Source organism: Mauremys mutica, chromosome 4, assembly GCF_020497125.1.
Source record: "Mauremys mutica isolate MM-2020 ecotype Southern chromosome 4, ASM2049712v1, whole genome shotgun sequence".
NCBI classification, from domain to species: domain Eukaryota; kingdom Metazoa; phylum Chordata; order Testudines; family Geoemydidae; genus Mauremys; species Mauremys mutica.
In genome coordinates this window covers 18,075,651-18,094,939 of record NC_059075.1, presented here as the reverse complement: position 1 = coordinate 18,094,939, position 19,289 = coordinate 18,075,651, and the positions used below count along the sequence as shown (strand labels likewise).

The 19,289-nt window shown below is 42.3% G+C and overlaps 1 protein-coding gene across 1 annotated transcript in view; it reads right to left on the bottom strand.

Moving 5' to 3' along the window:
• The window catches only part of LOC123368247 (protein AHNAK2-like), a 60,851-nt gene that overhangs the window by 24,735 nt on the left and 16,827 nt on the right, over window positions 1–19,289 (bottom strand). Inside the window, exons 2-6 of the mRNA XM_045012870.1 lie at window positions 10,241–10,305; window positions 9,352–9,447; window positions 7,109–7,171; window positions 3,935–4,076; window positions 3,153–3,334 (exon numbers count right to left, since the gene is read on the bottom strand). Coding sequence (XP_044868805.1) covers window positions 3,153–3,334; window positions 3,935–4,076; window positions 7,109–7,171; window positions 9,352–9,447; window positions 10,241–10,305 — 548 coding nt within the window. The remainder of the gene's footprint in view (window positions 1–3,152; window positions 3,335–3,934; window positions 4,077–7,108; window positions 7,172–9,351; window positions 9,448–10,240; window positions 10,306–19,289) is intronic.

Here is a 19,289-nt window from a genome sequence, read left to right as displayed (position 1 = left end):
CAAGAAAGCAGGACAATCAGTGAGTTATCTTAAGTGCCTATAAACAAATGCAAGAAGCATGGGAAACAAGCAGGGAGAACTGGAAGTCCTGGCACAGTCAAGGAACTATGATGTGATTGGAATAACAAAGACTTGGTGGGATAACTCACATGACTGGAGTACTGTCATGGATGGATATAAACTGTTCAGGAAGGACAGACAGGGCAGAAAAGGTGGGGGAGTTGCATTGTATGTAAGAGAGCAGTATGACTGCTCAGAGCTCCAGTATGAAACTGCAGAAAAACCTGAGAGTCTCTGGATTAAGTTTAGAAGTGTGAGCAAAAAGGGTGATGTCGTGGTGGGAGTCTTCTATAGACCACCAGACCAGGGGGATGAGGTGGACGAGGCTTTCTTCTGGCAACTAGCAGAAGTTACTAGATCGCAGGCCCTAGTTCTCATGGGAGACTTTAATCACCCTGATATCTGCTGGGAGAGCAATACAGCAGTGCACAGACAATCCAGGAAGTTTTTGGAAAGTGTAGGGGGAGGGATAGCTCAGTGGGGGGGGAGGGATAGCTCAGTGGTTTGAGCATTGGCCTGCTAAACCCAGGGTTGTGAGTTCAATCCTTGAGGGGGCCATTTGGGGAATAGTCCTGCCTTGAGCAGGGGGTTGGACTAGATGATCTCTTGAGGTCCCTTCCAACCCTAATAAACTATGAATTTCCTGGTGCAAGTGCTGGAGGAACCAACTAGGGGCAGAGCTCTTCTTGACCTGCTGCTCACTAACAGAGAAGAGTTAGTAGGGGAAGCAAAAGTGGATGGGAACCTGGGAGGCAGTGACCATGAGATGGTCAAGTTCAGGATCCTGACACAAGGAAGAAAGGAGAGCAGCAGAATACAGACCCTGGACTTCAGAAAAGCAGACTTTGACTCTCTCAGGGAGCTGATGAGCAGGATCCCCTGGGAGAATAACATGAGGGGGAAAGGAGTCCAGGACAGCTGGCTGTATTTTAAAGAATCCTTATTGAGGTTGCAGGAAAAAAACATCCCGATGTGTACAAAGAATAGTAAATATGGCAGGCGACCAGCTTGGCTTAACAGTGAAATCCTTGCTGATCTTAAACGCAAAAAAGAAGTTTACAAGAAGTGGAAGACTGGACAAATGACCAGGGAGGAGTATAAAAACATTGCTCAGGCATGCAGGAGTGAAATCAGGAAGGCCAAATCTCACTTAGAGTTGCAGCTAGCAAGAGATGTTAAGAGTAACAAGAAGGGTTTCTTCAGGTATGTTAGCAACAAGAAGAAAGTCAAGGAAAGTGTGGGCCCCTTACTGAACGAGGGAGGCGACCTAGTGACAGAGGATGTGGAAAAAGCTAATGTACTCAATGCTTTTTTTGCTTCTGTCTTCACAAACAAGGGCAGCTCCCAGACTGCTGCACTGGGCAGCACATCATGGAGAGAAGGCAACCAGCCCTCTGTGGAGAAAGAAGTGGTTCAGAACTATTTAGAAAAAATGGACGAGCACAAGTCCATGGGGCTGGATGCGCTGCATCCAAGGGTGCTAAAGGAGTTGGCGGATGTGATTGTAGAACCATTGGCCATTATCTTTGAAAACTCATGGTGAACAGGGGAGGTCCCGGATGACTGGAAAAAGGTTACTGTAGTGCCCATCTTTAAAAAAGGGAAGAAGGAAGATCCGGGGAACTACAGGCCAGTCAGCCTCACCTCAGTCCCTGGAAAAATCATGGAGCAGGTCCTCAAGGAATCAATTCTGAAGCACTTAGAGGAGAGGAAAGTGATCAGGAACAGTCAGCATGGATTCACCAAGGGCAAGTCATGCCTGACTAACCTAATTGCCTTCTATGAGGAGATAACTGGGTCTGTGGATGAGGGGAAAGCAGTGGATGAGTTATTCCTTGACTTTAGCAAAGCTTTTGATACGGTCTCCCAGAGTATTCTTGCCAGCAAGTTAAAGAAGTATGGGCTGTATGATTGGACTATAAGGTGGATAGAAAGCTGGCTAGATCGTCGGGCTCAACGGGTAGTGATCAAGGGCTCCATGTCTAGTTGGCAGCCGGTTTCAAGCAGAGTGCCCCAAGGGTCGATTCTGGGGCCAATTTTGTTCAATATCTTCATTAATGATCTGGAGGATGGCGTGGATTGCACTCTCAGCAAGTTTGCAGATGACACTAAACTTGGAGGAGTGGTAGATACGCTGGAGGGTAGGGATAGGATACAGAGGGACCTAGATAAATTAGAGGACTGGGCCAAAAGAAACCTGATGAGGTTCAACAAGGACAAGTGCAGAGTCCTGCACTTAGGATGGAAGAATCCCATTCACTGTTACAGACTAGGGACCGAATGGCTAGGAAGCAGTTCTGCAGAAAAGGACCTAGGGGTTACAGTGGACGAGAAGCTGGATATGAGTCAACAGTGTGCCCTTGTTGCCAAGAAGGCTAACGGCATTTTGGGCTGTATAAGTAGGGGCATTGCCAGCAGATCAAGGGATGTGATCATTCCCCTCTATTCGACACTGGTGAGGCCTCATCTGGAGTACTGTGTCCAGTTTTGGGCCCAACACTACAAGAAGGATGTGGAAAAATTGGAAAGAGTCCAGCAGAGGGCAACAGAAATGATTAGGGGGCTGGAGCACATGACTTATGAGGAGAGGCTGAGGGAACTGGGATTGTTTAGTCTGCAGAAGAGAGAATGAGGGGGGATTTGACAGCTGCTTTCAACTACCTGAAAGGGGGTTCCAAAGAGGATGGATCTAGACTGTTCTCAGTGGTAGCAGATGACAGAACAAGGAGTAATGGTCTCAAGTTGCAGTGGGGGAGGTTTAGGTTGGATATTAGGAAAAACTTTTTCACTCAGAGAGTGGTGAAGCACTGGAATGGGTTACCTAGGGAGGTGGTGGAATCTCCTTCCTTAGAGGTTTTTAAGGTCAGGCTTGACAAAGCCCTGGCTGGGATGATTTAGTTGGGAATTGGTCCTGCTTTGAGCAGGGGGTTGGACTAGATGACCTCCTGAGGTCCCTTCCAACCCTGATATTCTATGATTCTATGTGTGTTTGCAGGACAAGGGCCTGTATTTTCCCATCTCCAGTGTTACTATATAATGTACTTTTGTAGTATTTTCCTATTCTTTCTAACATGATACAGAAATAATTTTACCTGACTTATTTTTTCCTTCTTGTGTTGTGCTGTAGAATGTATTTTTTCTAGCTCTTCTTTCCCAGCAAGTTTTCTTTTGAGACTGAATTGTACTTTGTATGGCTCGGAATATTGTAGAATCTTGAGTGCATCTTCATATTTGATATTATCAAAAAATATTGTGGCACTTAATAGCTGATCACCTGCAAATGGTACCAGACATTTAGATTAATATATCAGTTGGCTATATCATGCAGATTTTCAAATCACATTGTTCTTAATGATCATATAAACATGAAGGGTCGTAAACATATGATGATTATATAAAGCATATCATGATTTGTTTTAGTATGTATGCTTTGGAGTTTTATTTGTTTAAATAGTATTATTTATTATATTATTGTGTATTCATGCACATAATAGTTCATAAAAGGCTAACTGCATTATTGGGCCACATTCTTCATAGATGTAAGTTACTTTTATCTTTGAAATTTAATTAATTAATTGTATTATATTTCTTTTTAAAAAAAAATAAATTACTGACTAGTTCTAGTGAAGAGTAGTGTATTCCATGATTTATAGGAAATCCATATTTCATTATTATTTCAGGTACTGATCCTGCAAACTGCTCATGGGAGTAAAGTTAAACATGTGCACTAGTGTTTGCAGGATGGGGACCTATTTTTGCTAGTATCTGAAAATATGAGTGTGTGTGTGTACTTATACACAAATTTTGTGATTTTATTTTTTATCAAATTTCTAGATAATAGTGTTTTTTAAAAATCCAGAATATCAGACTGTACCTTCTCTCAAACTGAATATTTTTGAAGCAGGGGATCCTTTGAGCACCTGTTTTACAAATATTCCTTCATTTCCTCCACCAGTCACACTAAAACCGCTAGCACCAGATTCCACTTCTGTTTTCAGGGTCACCTCCATAGACTCCTAGATGCCCGGAAAGATGTCATGTTAAAATTCATTGTTAATTCATACCAACCATTTGAGACTATACTGAAATCTTCCTCTCACACACAAAATGAGCATCTTTAGAAATACTTACCATATCTCCCTCAAGAAAGATTGCTTTAAAATGTGAACTTATATGTACAATATGGGAAAAGTGCTGAACACCTTGACTCTATTCCAATGGAACTGTGCAAATATTTAAAGTTAAGCACATACTTAAGTGTTGTGTTGGATAGGGGCCAGATTGCTCAGCTCAAGTCCTGCTGGGGGAGGAGAAAGACAGAGCCTCAGAAGGAAGGACCCATCCTCTCTTTAAAGTTCATTTCATTTGCCCCAGTCCCAAGCTGCACAGGTGCCGACTTTCCAATGTGCCGGGGATGCTGGACCCCTGCCCCCACTCATCCCTTCCCCCAAGGTCCCACCTCTGCCCCTCCTCTTTCTGCCCTTATTTCACCCCCACCCCACCTCCTCCTGCCCCGTTCCGCCCCCTCTCACAAGTGTGCCATGCCCTCACTCCTTTCCCCACCCCCCTAAGCCTCTTGAACACCGTGAAACAGCTGATCGTGGCACGTGGGAGGCGTGGAGAGAGGGCGGGGGTGTTGATCAGCAGGGCCTGCCAATGGGCAGAAGGCGCTGGGTGGGTGGGGAGAGCTGATAGGGGGGCTCCCGGTGGGAGCTCAGAACCCACCATTTTTCCCCATGGATGCTCCAGCCCCGGAGCACCCACAGAGTTGGTGCCTATGCCAAGCTGGGCCCAGCCCCTGAGGGTCTGTCTTCCTGCTCTCCCACCACCCCTTGACAGGAGTTTGGCCTTCTCCACAGGTCTTTGCTGTTGGTGTCTTTGGGGCAGGGAATGTTTTTTTGTTCTGTATTTGTACATCATCTAGCACAGTGCATCCTGGTTCATGACTAGGGCTCCTAAGTACTACAATAAGACAAATAGTAAATAATAATGCACTTTCAGGAATGTGCCAGACATAAGATTGTGTTGGCTCCTCTATATGATTGGTCAGAAGTGAGCAATAGATAAAAATTATATTAATTCGTAAACGAATCCTTCTTTTATTGTCATTCAGATCTTCCAGTGTCAGTTTTTGGCCCTGTATTTCCTTGAATGGGCCAGATCCTTGACTTACCCCACCCTTGGGGTAAGTCAGCATTTATATCAGCTGATGATCTGCCCAAGCATGAGTTTTGAGTGTGTAAAAATGTAGACTCTTACCTTAAAAAGGCTGTATGTTAAACTTCCCCCAAATAGATAAAATAATGGTAGGGTCTGACAACAACCATGCCAAGAAAATTGGCTTTTATGTGTCTCTGTATGGCAGCAACCTATAAGAAATGTGGGAGACCACTCACTCTTCTTAGAACACTGCAATCCTAACATCAGTGGAGCAAATAAAAGAGAGAGGGGTATCGCAGAAGAGTGTGCACCTGTATTCCCAGCAAGGGATTAGAGGGCACATCTGAAAGCGAGTGTTGTAGTCTTATTTTCTTTTCTTTATTCTGTGTGTTCATCTCTATCACCTCACAGACCCACAGTGACAGAATGTATCCCTGTATTCGCACCCTACACACTACATGTACAAGTATGCCTTGTAAGGTACCATTTGAAAACTCATAATTTTCTGGTCAGTATTGTCCTGATAAAATATTGTGTGGCAACACTGTACGTGAAGTTTATAAGATTTCCCTGTATGGTGTACATGTTCCAATCCCCACAGCCCTGCCCAAGCTGATGTTGGCAAATGTTCCTAAATAAAGGAATATGTGCTCTGCTTAATTTGCATGTAAGCTGTAAACAGAGTCTTCAAGCAGGAAGGGAAGACAAAGGAAGTTCAAACAGGTGGAAAAAACAGCAGGGAACATCCTTCCATATAGACTCTTTGTCTCCTAGTGCCAACTGGAAATGTTTTTCAGGAGAGGGACTGAAACTGTAAAGAGGAGGGACAAATACCCCAATACACCTCTCTGTCTCCCTGCCCATCACATTCTCTGCACCTGAAGCGACAAGGTTGGACTTTGGGAGAGGGGTCCAAATCTACAGGTTTTGGTCAGTTAGACTGCTGAGAGAAATTTTGCTTGACTCTGATATAGTTTAAGTTAGGCATTAGTAAACGTCTTATCTTTATTTTTCTTGTAACCATTTCTGACTTTTATGCTTCATTAGGTACACTTACTTTAAATCTATCCCTTTGTACTTAATACACTTGTTTTGCTGTTTTATGCAATCCAGTGTGTTTAAATTGAAGTGTCTGGGGATAACTCCAGTTGGCTCAAGTTGTGTGCATATTAGTCTCAGAAAGGAATAATGGACTTAATAAAACTTGTATTGTCCAGGAGAGTGCTGGGCAGTACAGGACATACATTTCTGGGGAAAATCTAAGACAGGGAGTGGGAGGGTGTTGGGGTTACCCTGAAGTATAGTCAAGGCTGGTGAGAACCAGAATGTAACCCACATGTAGCTGGCAGGCTGCAGTTACACACACTCAGGGTGTGGCTTGCATGCTGGAAGACTGTGAGCAGCCAGGTGACAGCTACTTTAGCAAGGCATTGTAAGTCACCCAAGGCTGCAGGGCAGGAGTGACACAGCTGCTCATTAGTCTGGATTGTACCCTGGTGTGTCACACACACCTGTGAAGCTTTTATACTGTAGAAAACAATAAGCCCAACTGTAAAAAATTGTTCTTGGGTTTTTACAGAGGTGTGGGGCGTGGCATGCAAGAACATATTCTCTGTCTACCCCATCCCATTAAGGCAGGAGCTTTACATTATAACAAAGTTCTTTCCATTGGGAAGGGGAAAATATCAGTGGTGCATATATTCCCATGATGCAGTAATTTCTTGTGATTTACACAGTATACAATATACAAAAGTATACAATAGGAATCTTATTTATTAAGCAGGTTGCCAAAACTCATGTGAATCCATTGTTCTTTCTCCTCTATTTACTCTTGCCATATTTGCACTGTCTAATGAAATTTGCTTTCTGTGTAACCTTTTAAACTCACCTGTGAATAACTCATTTTTTGTTTGTCTGTGGAATATTTTTCGTTCTCTGTATCTTCTTGTAGCTGGAAAAACAATTGTAATTATTTAGTGTTCAGCTAAGATAGTATTGTAAAGTTCACATAGAGATTATATGGCCTCTGCCTTGCTCAAAACAGGGCTCTGAGCCTATATTTTGGTGAGAGCTAAAATTCATAATTCACACTGAAGTCTATTACTGTTTTAAAAACCAATAGCGGATGTTTCCATTAGAGTCTATAATGTTAATTTTCAGCTCAGTGTGTGTGGATTTAACCACATGATAAGAGCTGTGCAGATTGTTTGCTGGCACTTAAAAAAAATAGTTTGGTGACTTAAAAAGCAAAAAAAATAGCCTACAAAAAATCATTTCAGCTAAGTCAAAGCAAACACTTCATTTTGTTTTTGAGCATTTTTAAATATTGTAAATAAAATTAAAAGCCATTTCAAAATGAGAAATCATTTTACAGAATTTTTTTTACAACCAAAACGTTTAGGTGAAACTGACAATAGTTCCCAAATATTTTATTTCCCATTTTTTTGAAGGAACAAACTGTACGTCAGTCACGCTGTGGATTCATCATGCTTGTTTAAACATGCATGTCTGAGGTACAAAACAATGGGATATCTGAACCATTTTGTCTGGGACAGCTACCTCAAAAAAGGGACAATCCTGGGAAACCCTGGACAGGGCATAACCCTACTGGTTGTGTGTATAACCCCACAATGAGCAAGAAGGATTTAATGAGAGCCTGTGGGGTCAATCAGCTCCACCTCACTACACCAGTAGTAGCTGTCAAACTCAGAGGGAGGAGCTAAAAGCTCAGTGGGGTACTGATCAGGAAGGAGAGCAGATATCTGGCTCTGATTCAGGGGCAGAAGACTGGCTGCATCCAGGTATCTGTGTTGGCCTGCTGGCAGATAGAGCCTCCCTGAAGGAAGGCAGGCAGGCCAGCCTGCAACTGGGAATACAAGGCAGTTGTGAAGGCAAGATGGCGGAAGTGAGTTTCCCAGGATTCTGCATGCTGGTGGAAGGACAGGACAACTCCCACAGGGTCAGGGACTGCCCTGCTAAGGGAGTAGAGAAACTCTCCTGTAGCAAAGCCACATGAGTGGCAGAAAGTGCAAAAGCTCTGCAGTGAGCTTGTGAAAGGGGTCTAGAGAAGGAGAGAGAGGCTGATAGACAATGAACCGTGGGAAAGGCTCAAGACAAGTGGAGGAAGGAAGTGGTCCAAGGAGGCAGCAGGGGGTCTGTGTAGACACACCTTGACTGCTTATTAAAGGGTCCTTGGACTGGAGCCCAGAAGTGAGGGAAGGTTGAGGAAGGTGTGTGGAAATCCCCCAGGGTTCAAGCTAATGAGTCTAGAGTTAGGCTGAAAACCCAACATGAGGTTGGTGAATTGTTGTTTGTTGGACTCTTGGGTTACCCCAAAGAGGGTTGGACTATCCATGCTCCAGCCAGAGGGCTGAGTCACAGGAAGAGATGGAGCACCTAAACAGCCATTTGTCAAAGGGAGGATCCTGTAGCATCCTGCGTGGCCATGAGGGGTTGCTTCAGTGGTGAGTCACACTCTTATGCATCCCGCTAATTAAATCTTTACCCTTTAATTAACCAAGAAATACAGATAATTCGATCTTGGACTTTTTTTTTTACGGGTTATATTTTCCAGAAAGTTGTTTCCTGATACTCTGCACCCCACCTCCAATCAGGAAAGAATTAGGGGGAAAAAATCCTTTAATGCTTTACATTTTCATATAGAAAACCAAATATTTTCTTAATGGGGAGGGATAGCTCAGTGGTTTGAGCATTGGCCTACTAAGCCTAGGGTTGAGTTCAATCCTTGAGGGAGCCATTTAGGGAACTGGGGTTAAGAGTCTGTCAGGGGATTGGTCCTGCTTTGAGCAGGGCATTGGACTAGATGATCTCCTGAGGTCCCCTATGATTCTATGCATATATTACTGATCATGCTTTTTCTTCACAATGAAATGTCAGCTGAATCCTGAAACTCTCCTGCCCATAAATACAAGTAATTATGCACTGTTTGGTAAACTAAAAGGGCTATGAAAGGATTGAGAAGGTGAGGGTGTGGATTTCAAAGTACTTTTTATACATGTCCAAATTCTAGTCCTACAGAAATCAATGGGATTTTTGCTAATAAGCCCCAAAAGATGAGAATTTGGCCAAAAATGAATTGAGTGTAACATGAAAACCTTATGTATGTCTTGCCTTTTTGTTAAAATATTCTTCTTCTATGGAATACTCATAAACTGGAGAGGATCCTTGTGGCCTTGGCCGTATGTTTTCTATTGTCACTTCATTGACCTACAGGAAAGAAATGAGGGGAAATAATGGTCATAATTTAGCAACAGTAATAATCCCTATTGGTTGGGAGGCAATGAATATAATATAAAATTCCTCTCTGTGCAAGCCTGATACCAGTAACAGTGGCTGCAGAATGGCCATTCGTTATTTCCTTTTGGGGCAAACATAATTCCCATTTAAGAATTTGATATAAACAACAGAGGATATAGTCCTTGAAAACAGAAATGATGCTTTCACAATGTCTTTCTTAACTAAGGATACATTTGAAATACAGACAGATTAGACGGAAATAATGATCACAAGAGGTTATGACGACTTTTTCCCCTTGCTTTAGGGCAAAATTATGCCCCCCGTAACCTCAGATGTGCAGTGGAGCCTCATAGCAGTTGGAATTCCTAGGAGGAATTCTGGCTGACTCAGCAAAATTCCTTCTGGGGTCTCTCAGGAAGCTCCTGCCAGTGGACCAGTTAGGCCGTCCTTGAAACAAAAATTCAACCACTGTGAAAACAAGAATTTACTATACCATGGAATATAACTTTTCCTGGCACGTTACAAATCTCTGAGGGGGAAAGCCCTCCCTTTAATGCAAAGAGCCCCACTCTAATGCATGTTACATTGCCCCAAATTCTGTCCTTTAGAATTCTATATATCTGAACATCAGTTTGTCAGACGGACGATCAAGCTGCCAGGATATCTCCTTAACAGAAATAATAATAGATACATCTTTGTGAAAAAAAGTGTAAATAAAACATTAATTATCAAGCTTTCAGAAGTAAACAGTAACATTACTCACAGAATCATCTTCTTCTGCATCAGCATCAACCTCAGGCTCCCCTGGTCTCAGCTGTATGTCAGAACCTGTAAACAACATATGAGCCATCAATCTAGGTGCTGCTCCATCAACTCGGTGCACAAGGCAGTGAGTTTTACAAATACAAAGTTTACAGAGCAGTATGGTTATGGAAAGTCACAGGATGGGCTGATATCTTTCAAATCCAATCTTTATGGCAGGGTTTCTCAAATTTCATCCTGCCAGTCTTCCCAAAGGTACAAAAAATAGTCACACCTCCACTGATGCAAGCTTTGTAAAGAGAAAAGAGGAAAGAAGTCCCGAACCTGAAAAAATACATTACAAACTGGCAGGAATCTTTTAAATTAACGGAAGGGATTGTGGCCTAATGGCTCAAGACAGGTACTAAGCATCTGAATTCTATTCCAAGCTCTTTAATTGACTTGCACACTCAAAGAGACAGGAAAGCATACAGCAGCCAGGTGGCCTGAAATAATAGTTCCTGAAATGTAGGCATTGCCTCATGTCGTGGGTGTTAATGCTGAAGCTTAATTATGGCATTTTAAATATCAACATTAACTATTTTACATCAATCATTTTAGCTGCAGCATCTAGCTAATGTGCTTATCCATAATTGTTTGGTGCATTGAAGGATATTGGGACTGGGAGATGGGGGGTGGGGTTGGTTGCTGGGGTAGGAAACTTAGAGTTCTACTTTCCAAGGTGTTCAAGTCACCTCTGCCCTTGTCCTCTCACGGCGAGTGAAAGAGGAAGTCCAGAACTTCCTTACTGCCAACAGATTCAACTGCCTCGTGGATATGAAATCTGAAACTGCTGCCTACAGCTTCTCAAGGGTTAAAACTCTTTCCACCAAAGCCACCGCCATTCTAATGCAGTTATGCACTGGCAATGCAAAACTCTGCAGTGAACGGAAAATTTGGGGGCAGGATAAAATCAGGTGAATTAGCACATGGAATATTATGCTGGCTGCAAGATTTATTTTTCAAATATGATTCAATAAAAGCATCAGAGTTTGAATTTACTTGAAGCTGCCAGAGAATTTCCAAAGGGCTGCAAATTCAGGGCTGGGATAGTTCAGAACCAGGGAGCCTTGCTGTGGAATGTAGGTCTATCTTTGTGCAGAGTGCTTAGGGCCATGATAACCAAAAAGACTCAGCTGATATTGGTCAGTATCAGATAGCCATGGAAGGGATAGCTGAACTTATTTAGACAAAATAAAAAGCAAACTAAACCTTTGTCTAGCGCAACCAAATTTCCTAAAGTTTGAAGGCCTTCCATCCCTTATCCCCGGACACCAGATGGTCAGAAGTGACCAGGGATTTTGAATCCCTCAGTTTTGGGTGCCCAAATGGAAACAGCTCTAAAAAGCTTAATTTTCAGAGCTGGGTTGTCATCACTTCCTGAAAACCAGACCCCCTTTAGGTGCCTTGAGTTGGACACCCAAAAATTGAGATACCCAAAAGCACTAGTCACTTTTGAAAATGTAGGCCTAATCGATGATAGTGTGCTAGAACTGCACATTCTCTAATGTGCATATTGTTCCACTAATACTCCCTCATAAGCAAATATTCCTTTTCTTCTTGTCCTTTCTAGTCACTCCTCTGACCCTCCCCCATCAAACTTCTTGCTCTATTTTCTTTTTACTTTGTGTTTTTTATGCCACATTTAGGGCCCATCTTGCAATTGTCAGTCATGTGAGTAGTTCTCATTCACAGATGAGCCTATTAATGACAAAGAAATTTATGAGCAGTTCAGACAATGGCAAAGAGACCCACAAGCAGAATGGTCCAACTTACTGACCACTCTGAGTGAAGAATCTCCAGGTCAGATCTCCCATGTACAGTCTGATGAATGATTACTGGGATGTGTGAACAAGCAGGTCCTACCTGTGTATGTTTAACCCTCTATATTGTTAATCTTTTCCTACGATTTTTCCAAGTCACTTTTTCTAAGATGACTTTGTTGTTGTTTGTTGCTAGCTCATCTTCATAGGGCTCTGCACTCTGTGATTTAGTTTTTCCTAATCTGGTTTTTCTTTGCATGTGAAATTATTTAGTTAATTTTATTGGTATTAAATAATAATACTCAGAAACAGCAAAACAATCTGATCGAGGATTAAACGCTTCACTTAAATGAAGAGAACAGAGTTCTCCAAATATAAATCTCCAAAACAATTCTGGGCTAAAGTTTTCAAAGAAGGCGGATATGCAGGTTGGGCTCCTAAGACCGTACGTCATTTATATGGGCCTGATTTTTCAAAGGTGCTGAGAAAATATAAATCTCACTAAAGTTAATGAGCATTGCAAAGGTTCGGCGTCTTTGAAAATCAATACAGTTCTGTTTAGAAGCCTAAATGTGTGTTTAGGAGCCTAAATTTGGGCACTGACGTTCGAAAATTTTGGCGTGGGGGTGTGTGTGGGGGGAGCTTTTACCCACATGTAATTCAATGAGAATTTTGTGTGTGTCATGGCTGTAGGCCTGAGCCCAGAGCGTTTAGTTTTGTTGGTTTTTCTAAAGATGCAGCTGCCAGATGCCTAGTTTTATGTCTGTTACCATAAGCCCAAGTCTTTACTATTTTCTTGAACATTTTGTATTATTGTGTTTTCACTGGAAAACAAAAACGCACCCACAAGCACAGGTGGCCAGCAAAGTGACTTAAGAAAATATCATTTCAGACTTGCATCTGAAGAAGTGGGTATTCACCCACGAAAGCTCATGCTGCAAAACATCTGTTAGTCTATAAGGTGCCACAGGACTCTTTGCTGCTTCTACAGAACCAGACTAACACGGCTACCCCTCTGATACATTTCAGTCTGTTAGCTCACTTGCTCCTCAGACACATCAAATGCAGCACTTGAAGTCCTGCCATTGCTAGGTTAATTTTAGTGTTGAGTGTGGGCAGTTGGCAATAATGTTGTCATTTGCTACTGGAAGACAGAAAGGAAAAAATTCTCTGTACAGTTTGTAGGGCTGGTTCACCCTGCTTTTCCTCCTGTTTTACCCTGGTATGACATCAGTGATTTCAATGAAATTACCCTTTTATCAAACAGGAGCAATGCAGCAGGGAATCAAGCCCTCCGTTTTCAAAACCAGAATGGCCCTATAAACTGTACCTGATTGGCTTGTTTAGCTGTGCAGAAGGCCACACCTTATTTTGTCCTGTGCAGTGACTGCGTGCATTTACACTAGAAGTTCTGACTAAGGTACAATGAAACTATACAAAACATGTTAAATCACATGCCTTAAACTAAGGAAACCTATAACTACTATATGTCTTTATCACCTGCTGGTCTAGCCTAATCCCTAAGATTGGGATGTTCAAAGGGAGTTAAGCACCTCATTCTTACCGAGTTTCATTGACTGTTGGGCATTTATCTCCCAACCTTGACTGCTATTTTTAATTCTGATTTTAACTGTCTGTGACTGAATTCTCAGTTCATCTCTTCTACAGGGCAAGCATGGGCAGGTAGGTGGATTGTAGCAGTGACAGAGCAAAGGGAGTTTCCTGTATTTTGCCAGGGATGGGTCAGCAGGGTGGAGGAACCTGATATCCACAGGTATTTTTCAAATACCTGACCAACCTACAGATGGTAGATATCACTCATCATTCTGACTCATTCAGGGGTATTGTATGTCTAACAGGCAAAACCCTCACCTAGCTCTGAACATAGAGGTATTTAGAGATTCACCAAAAGATACACCAAAATGCATCCGTGTATTTTAAGGAGCAAATCCATCCCCCAAAGTAAAAAGACCTCTTTCTTCAGTTTTGGTTAGTGAGGGAGGGAGTACCCCTGTACATCTCTTCCTGAAGTACTGCTAAAATTATTCACTCTTACTTCATGAAAAAATTAGGAAACCCAACCCCATCTCATCCATATAGAAATGACTCCATTGATGGAGAGAGGAGGTCTCCTGCACAAATACCCTCCCTCTCAAGAAACTTTGCACATCCTGCCACTGAGTGAATATGAATCTGTCCTTGCTGCCCTCTGCCTCCTCACAGGCCAATTGCCCTCCAGATCAGTTCGCCTTGTATTCAGCCTCCTTATTCAGCCATCTGGGGCTCATACGCCCCTTTCTGCCACAGTAAAACTAGCCCCAAGATTTGGCCCAAATTTTTCTTATTTCACAAGACACTAAAAGCAAACTTATAAAAATGAGAACTACACTGATTAATTCTGTCTTAAGCAAAGCTTTTTTTTTCTGTATATAAATAACTGCTAAGAAACTGTGATTCATGTGTATGTCATTTTCATGCTCTAAATAGCAGTTATGCCAATATTTCATAGGTTTTAATTCTTTTCATAAGTCCTTGACAATCAATGCTTTGTCCAAAATGTTTTCATAAACAAAATGGAATTCATGTCTGTAACCATTTCCAATAGCCACTGGACTGATTTCAGAACAGAGGAATTTTTTTGAAAGTAGGGAGTAGGAGTTATATCCAACAGAACAAGTTCATATTATATGACTCAAAATCACATTAGCTTTTTAAAATAAGTTTTTCTGATAATTTCTCTCTAGTGTAGCCAACTCAATTTGCCTGTTTGGGAAAAAAATGCAAAGATTTAAAACCAGGTAACTCTTTTAATGTTCAGATCTACAGATGTAACAATTTCTAAAAAAGCAACACACAAAATAGAGTGTGACAGTATCAGCTAATCTAACAATCAGGCTTGAATTTGTCATTTCCATTTAATTAAAATCTAGATTTAATTTGGAGACTGGGAAATTAATTTACAATAATATGTGTATATTTTTAAAGAAAATAAGAAAAAATAAGAAAATGCATATAAAATGTCATTAAAAGTATATTTTAAAAACTTGAATGAATTGTGTGTGTACCAGTCAGTATCTTCTCTGTTTTGCTTGCATGTTGTATCTCTTCTTCCTACTCTGTTCTGTTATCTTGTCTTTTTAGGGCCTGATCCTGAAACACTTTATGTATGTGAGTAATTTTGCTCATTTAAGCAGTTCCATTTATGTCTACTCACAGGGTTAAAGTTACACATGTGCATAAATGTTTGTACAGCCAGCCTCTTGGGCTTTGTCTTCACTGACAAAAGGGTGTTTTTACCACAAGATAACGAATGTGTGAGCGTTATCTCACTGTAAAATCCTAATGGAGACAAGGCATCTGTAGTTTTTATGATGAGGTAGGTAGATGACGTCAACACTATACTCCCTGTGTGTGGCTGACTTCACCTAGTTTAACAGTGCCTTGTCACCACTATGTTTTACAGCATTATAGCTAATGCATGGTAATTATCCCATGGTAAATACGCACTTTTGTTGAGCAGTGAAGACATAGCCTGTAGCTACTCATGGTAAAAACCCACTCTAACATGAGTTAAAACTTCAATTCTCTTGTCTTCACTAGGATTTTAATATGGGTTGATTAACACGGGTTAGTTTAACACGGGGTAAAAATTCACCTTTTTCCTACTATAGCCTTAGTCCGAACCATGCTAACACTCAAGCCTTGCCTTCACCAGGAAAAAAAAGTGTCTTCTTACCATATGTTCCCTAGCATGTGGCAACTAACACAAGTAAAGACAAGGCTGTTGTAATTTTAATGCATATTAGCAGATAAATGCTAAGCTCCCCTCTCGTGTTTAACTCAACCTGTTAACATGTGTGAAAACTACAAACTGCTTTGTCTTCACTGTGATTTTTTTTACATGTTAGGTAACACATGGTAAGAAAACTCCTTTTTTCATGATGTGTATGCAGTCTTACGCATGGGATTAACTTTGAGATCAGTTGAAGTCCTCATGTGCATTGTGTTTGCAGGTTACAGTCAGAAATTGCAATCTCTTTAGGGAAAGGACTGTGTTTTCCTACACTGCATGTTGTACAGGGCCTAACACATTTTGTGCATATAATAACACAATAATGAAAATAATAGGAGTTAGCAGATTTTTGAGCCTGGGCTGGATTTTCAGAGCAATTTTGCAAATCATGTACGATATAAATAAATGTCAAGTGATGTCACTGGATCTACTCACATGCTTAAATGTATGCATGCGGTGTTGTTGTAGCCATGTTGGTTCCAGGATATTAGAGAGAATAGGTGGGTGAGGTAATAGCTTTTATTGGATCACCTTCTGTTACTTCCCCCACCTTTTCTCTCATGTTTAAATATAAGCATTTGTGTAAGCCTTTGCAGGATTGGAGCCGTAAGATGTATTCATCCTCAGCTGGTGTAAATCAGCGCACATAAATAAATTCACAGTATAAGGAGGATGTGATGGGGGTGTCCATTCCACACAGGACTGGAAGGAGTTAAGCCCAATTAATTAATTAAGGAGTTAAGCCCAGCTAGGCCCAATTAATTTTCCAGGTTGCACCGGGAGGAAGAGCCAGGGAGCAGGAATTGATTAATCAGACGCAAGGCTCCACTGAACAGGAACAGGAGGGGCCCGTAGAAAGGTAGCTGGCAACAGAAAGGGGCTGCAGGGAAGGAGTCTGCAGTCACTCCCTGGGAGAAGGGAGGTGTGTCTGGGGCTAAAGGCAAGTAGCCTCGGTTACTCCCTGGGTGGGGAATGCCAGAGAGGTAGGCAGGGCTTAGGGGAAAGAGCAGCAAGGTCTGAGGTAGGTCAGACCTTGGCTGCTGATGAGAGAGCCCCTGAGCCAGGCCTCCCAGTAGAGGGGGGGCCCAGGTCCCCTTACCAGCAGCTGCTGAAGAGGCACCAACAGGGCAGTGAGCAGAAAGACTGCCTGAGCCCATTTGCCAGGAAGGACTCTGATGCCCCAGGAGTGGGGAACACATGGTGACCCAGCTGAAGAGCTGAACCATGAAGAGGAGGCTGCAGTTCCTGGAGTGAGAGAGGTCTGCAGGGTGAGAGGATGGTGGGAGAGACACCACCAGGGCGCAATGCCTGCCCGGAGCTAATCCCCAGGATGGCCAGCAGGAGGCGCCACTAGGAGTGAGTGGACCCTGTGACAGGGGACCTACATAATTAGCATTAAGGTTTTAAACAAGCCCTTATACCAATAAGCCATTCCAAGATGTGCATTAGTAGTACACTGGTGCAAGCACCTCACATGCATTTAGCTCCATGCCTTAGGTCACTCCAGATGTGTGCCTATTAACTCACAGACTTGAGTGGCTGATTGCTGTGAGAGAACAACTCTGTAATTCTACGCATTTTTATTTGAAAACCCTTTATCAAAATACAGTATTGTGGCAATCAGTGCAATGTAGTCCTCCACTCTGAGGAGTAGCGTCTATTAAAAGCACAAGCAAGAACATTTAAGAAATGTTTCCAACACCTTTTCTCCATTATTTTTAGTATGTGAACTATTGGTTATTTTTTCTCAGTCCGTTTTCTTTCTTTAAAGTGCCCTTCCTATGTGAACTCTTCCTTTTTCCTTCTAACCCTCAGGAGCCCAGCTGCGCTTGCAGCTGCAGTGTGTGGCCCAACGGCCACATTCAATTCACTTTCTCTGACGAATGCTAAATTTAGGATATGAAACAGTTCCTAGGTTAGCCCCTGATTCAGGAAAACACTTGAGCTCATGCTGAACTTTAAGCATGTGCTTGAGTTTCATTATTGTCAATGGGATTTAAACACGTGCATAAGAGCCGTTCTTGGATAGGCAGGTTGTCCTCGAATCTGGGCTTCTGGTTTGTACAATAGCAAGAGGGTTAACAGTAGCTGAAAGGGCCCCACCTGGTGGCATTGCATTTTGTGATGGTGGTGATGATAAGGGCAGTTCGAACTTGCTACTTTTCCTCTTTCAGCCCTTCACCAGTCCCGTAACTGCATCTTTTCACTCATTCCTCCAGCATTCCCATCCACTGCCCTTGTTACCTTTATTCCTCATTAACCTTCCCCGTTAACTTAATGGGCTTGGGGACTGTTTGTGAGGGCTTGGCTACACTTACAAATTTGCAGCGCTGCAGCAGGGTGTGAAAACACACCCTCTGCAGCGCTGCAAATTGCGGCGCTACAAAGCGCCAGTGTAGTCAAAGCCCCAGCGCTGTGAGCCGCGCTCCCAGCGCTGTCCGTTATTCCCCACAGGGAGGTGGAGTACGGACAGCGCTGGGAGAGTTTTCTCCCAGCGCTGGCGCTTTGACTACACTTAGCGCTTCAAAGCGCTGCCGCGGCAGCGCTTTGAAATGCAAGTGTAGCCAAAGCCTCAGTGGTGAGATCCTCACAGAATGCCCTTTGGGGAGTTGGTGAATAGCTGAGACATCCTCCAAAAGGTTCATGTGGCCAATCACAACAGAGCTTTGGACAGTCAGTCAACCACCAGCCTCTACTAAACTAGTGAATTCTTGGGTTTGGTCTCTCTTAAGTTCTCATAGTTGGAAGTTTCCTACACTGGAACTTTTAATTTAATTAAAAATCATCACAAACAAACCAAACCAATGTTAAAAGAATGGTGAAACAGACCAACCCCATCATCTCTCCTACTTGCCATTTTCTGAGCAAAAGCATGAATCTGCAGTATTTAAACTTCTCTCTGCTCTTTGGCTTCCTTTTCTGCACTTTCCAAAATCTACTGTAATAAAGATTCATGAATCAATAAGCAGAACCACTTTCTTTCTCCTAATTGCATCATGTGGCTGGACAAGTCAGCATTTGCCAGTCCATCTGCTAAATGTGCTGTGCAAATGGTATGTGCAGCATAAAAATAGTTATTGTACTCATTGTAATCAGCTGCCTAAAATATTCCAATATTCCTCCTGATTTTCCCCAGAGCTGCCTTCTTCTCTTCTTCTTTTTTTTTTTTGCTTAAGTTACAAATGGAAATGATGACCCATTGCTACACTAACGAGTAAAAAAGCCAACACTTTCATAAGCTTCAAGATCTATTGTTATAAAAGAAACCCCCTGTAGATTCGCTTAATGAAACTGCAGTCTTGAAGGGCCCTGACATGACTGATTAGTGCATCTGATTCAACTGATGCTAAAACATCTTAGCTACAATTCAGCTGAGAGGGGTTTTTATTTAAAGGACAATGTTGTTTGAACACAGGAACACGAACAATAAAATCCACAGGGTGACTCAGTGCCTG